The sequence below is a fragment of the Geospiza fortis genome, unplaced genomic scaffold (genome assembly GCF_000277835.1).
Source record: "Geospiza fortis unplaced genomic scaffold, GeoFor_1.0 scaffold188, whole genome shotgun sequence".
Classification (NCBI taxonomy): Eukaryota; Metazoa; Chordata; class Aves; order Passeriformes; family Thraupidae; genus Geospiza; species Geospiza fortis.
Genome location: NW_005054337.1, coordinates 2,266,657 through 2,273,718, shown reverse-complemented (window position 1 = coordinate 2,273,718; position 7,062 = coordinate 2,266,657). Strand labels below are relative to the sequence as shown.

The following is a 7,062-nucleotide window of genomic DNA, read 5'->3' as shown; positions in this document are numbered from 1 at the left end:
GCCCAAAACACAAACAGAACAGATCAACGCTGGAGAATTCCAGGAGTTCAGCTATGTTAGTCCTCAGCAGAGGAGAGGAAATACATCAAAGGGTACTACAGCCTTGAGTTTTCCCACCCAAGCTGCTGCAATCATCTCAATAATTCACCTCAGGACAGAACTTGCTTTCCATTAAGACAGATTCTGTTTGCCTTTTACTTCCAGTCACTTCAAGCTGATTCAGCTTTGTGCCTTCTTGGAAAGAAGAAGTCAGCAGCAGGGCTTCTCAGAGAAATGCAATACAGCAATTTAAACCTGCAGCCAGTCTGGCCTGTCAGAAAAAGTGAAGGCAGAGCAGGTGGGGACTGCAATGAATGCCCCAAGAGTTCTGCTGAGGGAAGATTTCTCAGGGATTTCTCTCCAGAAAAGCATGGGAAGTGTTAAACCTTGCACCTCACACATGCTGGAGTTCTCACACTGAGCTCTACACAAAGACGTCCCCCACAATGCTTTTACAGGAGTGGAACCATTATCCTGACAATCAGATCACCCATTCCCAGATAACTTATATTTAATGTGTGAAAAAAAAGGGAGTACTTTACAGTAGTCCCTGGAGAGAAGAGAAAGGACTGTGGTGAGCAGTCCACTGACAAAAACTGCTCCCTGGAGTTCCCTTCCCCCTTGCCTTACTCCCCTCTCCGAGTGCAGTAACTCAATCCACAAGGTAACTGAACTCTCCTGGGGGAATCTGGGGCACAAGAGGCTGCAGCTCCTTTCCAAAAGAATTCGTTTCATTTCTTTATTTTAAAGTCCACTGATCATCATCATCATCATCATCATCACAAAAAAACCCCATGGGAAATGCAACTAAAGAGAAAAAGTCCAACCAAGACCTAAGAACCCAGAGCTAGGAGCAGATGTGGGCCTGCGTGGCACAGCGCCAGCGCACGCGCGGGAGGAGACGGCCCCGCGCGCCGCAGTTGTGTGGCCAGAGCTGGGGTCCTTTATGTCAACCTCTGGACGATGACAGCGTTGAGCAGATTGGCTTCCTTCAGGGTCTGGTTCTCATCAGTCAGCTCTTTATTGGGGAAGGTGGTCATGAGGACAAAACTGGTGGCAGCCATCGCTGGCCGAGCATCTACTATGAAGAGCCGGATGTCACGGATCCTGTGCAAAGGGACCAAACACACGGGTGATGCTGTTACTGCACAGCCTGGACAAGGGACTGCTCTGCCCAGAGTGTGCAGCCCTGCAGCTCTGTGTCTGTATTCCAGCTCTCACCACAGGCCACACCAGGCTATTCTGATTCAACCTGCTCCCGTTTAGTGAAATAGCAGCAGCTGCTTTCTGGGCTACAGGCTCAGCTCGGTGTTCTCTGTGTGTGTTGTCAGGGGGTTATCTGAAACTGAAAGCCTCCAGACCCTTTGCTATGAACAATTAACAAACTGACACTTTCTGAGCTTGTCACACACAGCAGAACCCAGAGGATTTCAGCTCCTGTGAGCGGCCACACAGTGACATAGGATCCATTTCCAGAACTCAGTCACAGGCAGAGGTTTTGTTAACTTGTTGCCCTGAGCTTGACCCTGATAGAAACTGGAGGAATGAGTATAAATTACAAGATCAGGAAGGTGAGAAGGATTTAAAGAGATTTTGAGCGAAGCAGTGGCATACCTAAGCCAACTTTGCTCATCTAAAGAACAGAATCATGGTAAGAGCATCCCTTGGTGCTCCATTCAGCACAGGGAACAGCCTCATAGAAAAGACTAAATTGAGTCAGAGTAACTGAACCAGGTTCCTAATTATCTGCCAGTTTCCAAAGCCTTTAGAAGAAAATCAGTTTTTCACAGGTGACATCAAAGAAAGTTCTTCTGGTAACACTTATGCTCCCAGGTGTCATGTCACTGGCTATAATCTATCCCAATTTGGGAAGCAAATCCTACCCAACAGTTAGCAGCTAACTTAAAAACACCACAACAACTTTATTCCCTTTCACTTGTATAGAAGGATGCCCAGAGCTCCTTCTGGCAGGCTATGCAGGATTTTAGCACTTGCTCCCTGCCTTGCAGGGCCATCTATGCCTGGCCTGTGTTCCCTGTTGTGCTCGTACCTGTGACTGTGGTTGAACTTCTGGACCAGGCGCCCGCCGTCCGCGAGCCGGATCTGGATGTTGGTGATGGGCTCTGACTCATCGATCACGATGGCAGAACTGGCTTTGGCCTCGTTCTCTGCCTGCTGGGCTGGAGAGCTGGTGCCCATCACCTGGGGCGCGGTGCTGCCAACAGGGAGACGCAAGGTGAGCTGTTAGAAACCAAACTCACCTGCCCACAGGGTACCAGATCAGGCAGCAAGCTCACTGTCTGCCAGGCCCAACTACCAGGGCTCCTCCACAAGCAAGCTGCAAGTCAGAATTCTTGAGTCAGCCAAGCAGGAACTCGTCTAGAAGTTCAACTCTACCATCCCCATTGGTGCCACAGGTCCTCACACCCAAAAGTTAACAGGGGAAGTGTGAATTGGAAACACTGCTCCAATGCAACACACCATGGAGGTTCCAAACCAGGGATTCTGGCTCCTGGTAGGGAGAGGCTGGGCCACCTCACAGTATACGTCAGTGAGCCTTGTTTCCTTAGAGGAACACCTCCCATCCCACAGGCACCCAGTGCCTTTATTTCAGAAGGATGAATCAGAAGGCTCCATCTTGCAAGGCTTCAGTGACTCTCACATTACATGTAGTAAACCAGTGTCACCATCTTCTCACCTGCCCAGCTTCTGTCCTTCTCCAGTAAAAGCTCTGAAGACACTTTTAGGTTTCACATACTCCTCATCCCGGTGATCTTCCATGTCCAGGTTCACCTGTCCGCCCCGTGCTAACCTGCGCAGCTCCGCTGGGACTTCCCTGCAAAGAGAGAGTTCTAAGGCAGCTGCCTGAGGCAGCAAGGCAGGAGTGTGTGGACAAAAAGCCCAAGATCTGTGGAATTTCAGGAATCATATAGAGCCTTTGCTTAACTGACAGGGCAGATGCACACCTCCCCACTGACAGACACAAATTAAAGGTTACTTCTCCCTGGCCCTCACCTGCCATGACACAATGCATCAGAAATTCTCAACACAAATATCAACATGTTTGTTTACTTCAACTCTCAAGGCCCCACATAAATCAAACCCACTCCCTGTTTACCTGAACCAAATGTTCCATATTAAGAGTAACTAATTTCTTGCGAGAAAGCTCAGGTGAAATGTGCCATGGATTCAGAAGCCTGGATTCCACAACCACTTGTGTTCCAGGGAACAGCTCTCCCTTTTCTCCCCTCTCACTACGTACCCTCTGCGGATATCATCGAGGAACTGGGCATTGGATGGATCCTGGTAGCTCCTCAGCTCTCCACTATCCAGACTAAATCCACTCTTCCAGAGCTTCAGTACAACGTGCACCTGCAGCAGCCCCAAAAGAACAATCAGCCTCACTTGTTCTCGGTGACAACAAAAACTGAAGCAAAGTGAAAAGTTTCAGATGGGCAGAGGAGCTCCAAGGTGCAAAAACATTCCAGCAGGTTTCTCTGAGCTAAGGGAAAAACCCAAAGCACTGGTTTTTATGTAATGGTCAGGTGTCAAATCCTAGAAGGTGGCACCATGGTCCCCCTTTTGTATAAATATGGCTGAAGAACCAGGAATGTGCTGGGTGAGAAGCCTAAAGCAGGCTCCCACCACAGCCACGACCTTGTCTGGTCAGAAACCAAGCACAAGGGAATCTTGAACTGATGCTGTCCGCTCCCATCTATGGATATATATTGGATGTATATAATAATGGATAAAGAAGAGTTGATTTCCCAATGCTCTTTGCACACTATTTTTCCTGATCTGCACTTCTAAGAAAAGCTCAGATTCTTAATTAAAAGATCACCAGAAAAATGCTTACCCAAGACCTAATCATCTATTATTCTCTACTTGGAAATCCCACAGGAAGCAGGATTTACCATATTTCTGTCCTTGTGAATTTCTATCAAGCTTTGTATCTCTTGGGGCTGGCAAGCTCAGTAGCTGGAGCAGAGAAATTCCTGGAGTGACAGCTACAAACCCAGCAGAGATACTCACATCCTGAGAAGAGCTCGGTCTCCTCTCTCCTGCCACATAAGCCGACTCCTCCTCTGGAGTAGCCCCAAGGCGATACCCTCCCCCTGCAAAAGGCTGTGAGAGAGAGGCAGGCACAGGGTTACAGAACCACACAGACCAAAGAGCTGCTTCCCTGCTCCCACCATCCCTGTGGGAGAACAGGGACTTCATGGCATCAGCAACATCTCCTGCCCTGCAGGCAGTGACAGCTTCAGCAAGTTAACAAGGGTGGCACAACAGAGCGGCTTTTCTTGCCATTGTGACACACAAAATGGAGCTGCACTAAGAGAGGAGTCCAGACTTAGCTGCTGAGATAATTCCAGGACTCCTCAGTACCAAACAGCTGGCAGGGTGGAACAGAAACAGGGAACAGAAGGAAGAACTCCTCCCTCCTCACCTTTGGCTTGCTCGTCTCGCCACTGCTCTTGGCCGTCCGATCGACGGCCACGGCGCCGTGCTCCTTGGCTCCCTTGAACAGATCCTCCACCAGCTCGTTGGGACTCTTCTTCCTCGGAGGACCCACAATCTGCTGCCCACTCCTCTCTGAGCCACCGGCATAAAACCTGACAGAAAGCACCCAGCTCCTGGTCAGCCCTGCCTGCTGCCTCTGCAGGAGCCTCGGGCTGGATCAGGGCTCACTTGGTGCAGCTCAGGGGAACCCCCTGGATCTACAAACACTGGCCACCACCAGTGTGTCTCCCACTGCAGCCATGTGCAAGCTCCTGTGCTGCAAAGACGTTCTTTTTATGTCAATTCCTGTAAATCACCCGTGGATCAATAGCAATAAAGTGGTAATAATGCTCAGAGCTGGGAGGAGGAACAGCCCAGAGGGACAAGCCGAGTTTTAAACACTGGTACCAGCTCCATTACCCAGCTGAGCAAGGCTTCCAGCAAACCTCTGACCTGTCAGAGCAACATGCAGCTGGAATTCTGAGGGAAGGCACACGTTCATGCCACACAAAGGATGGATCTCAACTGGAAGCAATGGATGCACAGTCAGTGAAGTGCAATTAAGCACTTCTGGAAGATTGGGTTTATTAGCTTCCAGATGGCTTGTAACACACAGAGTGAGCTCCCAGCTGCCTGCAGACCATGGCCCATCCAGGCTGAGCCACCCCTTCAGATACATCAGTTCCATTCCATTTACCTTGCCTGTCAACCTTAAGGGTATTTAACTACTCAGAGCTGACACTGTAAGAGATTGTTCTACTAATACTCCATGTTCCTCCTGAAAAGGGTCCCTACTTTTTTATTTCTGACTCCACTCTCCATTACTTTACCCTTAAGCAACACCTAAAAAAAAAAGAACACAAAACCAAAACCCGCACCAAAATAAACCCCCAAAACCCCAAGCAGTAAGAAAACCAATCCCTGCATAATTCCCACATTTCCTGTGGACACAAATGAGGATCTGGGCTGTTTTCTATTCTTAACCCAGGCCTTCCACATCCCACTTTAGGCTTTCTCTGAGTGCTGAGAGCTGGTGCTTACACAGCTGTGCACAGGCTTTGCACTGACAAACCTGCCCTGTCAAACCTCAAATGTTTCATGACAGGAACTTCATATCCCTGTAAACCTGGTTCTTTCAAAGAAGCTGTACACAGGCAGCAAGTCCTCCCAGAAGGGATAAACACCCAGCACTTGAGCCTTCGGCTGCAAACTCACCGCTGTCCCTCCTCCTCTTCATCATCCTCCTCCTGAGCATGCACAAGGTCTCTGAACGAGGTTACTCGGTGGTCACTGCAAAAATCCAGCAAGAAGGATGTCAGCCTCCAGACACATTCCCAGCTGGAACACTCCACACTGCAACAGGCTCCTTCTGCAAGGTGGGCTCTGTTCAACCAGCACCTGACCCGAGAGAACTTCTCCCTCATGACAAAGGCAGCAGCTCCTCTTTGGGACTGGACAGCATTCCCTTACTGCAAAGGGATTTGGTAAGGTAAAATTCACTTTTGTTTTATAAAATGCTCAGCTTGATCAGCTCAGGTGTCACACAAAATGAGAAAATATTCTTCCTGCTGAGATATGATCTGCTTAAATGAAAGGTCACTATCAGACTGTTTTAAATGTCAAAAGATAAATCAAGCTTTTCCTGAGCAATGAGGCAAGTTTTCTAACTGATCCCTGGCTCCGTTGTGCAATAACACCCATGTCTGTGATGTGCAAACACTCAGGTTTTCACAATCTCTAGAGAGCATCACAAGGGGAAGCAAACCTAAACACAGAGCTACTCCTCCTGAAAATTAACACAGTGCTTTAGAGAGTGTGTGTGCTTTGCCAGCTTTCCAGCATGGAGCTGAAGCTGCCTCCTCACCTGGCTCCAGTGCCTCTGGATATGGAGCTGGGCGTGGGCTGGGGAAGGGTCAGGATGTCCTCATCACCCCCATCCTCATAGAAACTGGCAAGTGCAATCTGGAAAGGAAAACCACCAAAGCTCCTCAGGAAAAAACACACACAAACAACCCCGCTGAAGCATCTGTCACGCTGGATCTCCTGAGACCTCACACTAAAGACACTTCATGTCATTCCCCCTGATGCAGGTCATGGCAGAGATGAGGCCTCAGCGGGTTTGCTATTTGGCTGTGTCATGGCAGGACACTCAGTGCTGCAGGGATGTCACCCTCCCTGTCAGGGAATGTCAGGGCCCCTCTTCTGCAGCACTTACACAGGAGTTATGCCAAAATTACTGCTGTGAAACTGCAGCTTTTGTGCCATCATGAGCAGACTCGGAATTTAACACAGCCAGTTTGAGAAGGAGCAGGGACAGGTCAGAATGGTGGCTGACTCGCCCTCAGTTTGTTTGCTGACGGCGCCAACAGCACAGCACTGACAGCCTCACCGGCATTCCAGGAACACCTACAGAACCCCGGCAAACCCCGGGCCCACCGTCCCTCACCTCGCGCTACAAAGTGAACGACAGAACCAGGAGGGGCCTCAGTCTCGGCCAGCCCACGGCCCCGCCGCCAGGGCTGA

The 7,062-nt window shown here is 49.6% G+C and overlaps 1 protein-coding gene across 1 annotated transcript; it reads right to left on the bottom strand.

The window, feature by feature from the left end:
- Positions 1-749: 749 nt before the first annotated feature.
- NSFL1C (NSFL1 cofactor) lies at positions 750-6,934 on the bottom strand. Its single transcript, XM_014307528.2, has 9 exons — positions 6,929-6,934; positions 6,404-6,501; positions 5,755-5,829; positions 4,487-4,652; positions 4,072-4,164; positions 3,302-3,411; positions 2,738-2,875; positions 2,090-2,254; positions 750-1,146 (listed from the first exon to the last, which is right to left on the bottom strand). Exons 1-9 carry the CDS (start codon positions 6,932-6,934, stop codon positions 984-986), a joined length of 1,014 nt encoding a protein of 337 aa, XP_014163003.2. The 3' UTR covers positions 750-983.
- Between the last annotated feature and the right edge of the window lie 128 nt (positions 6,935-7,062).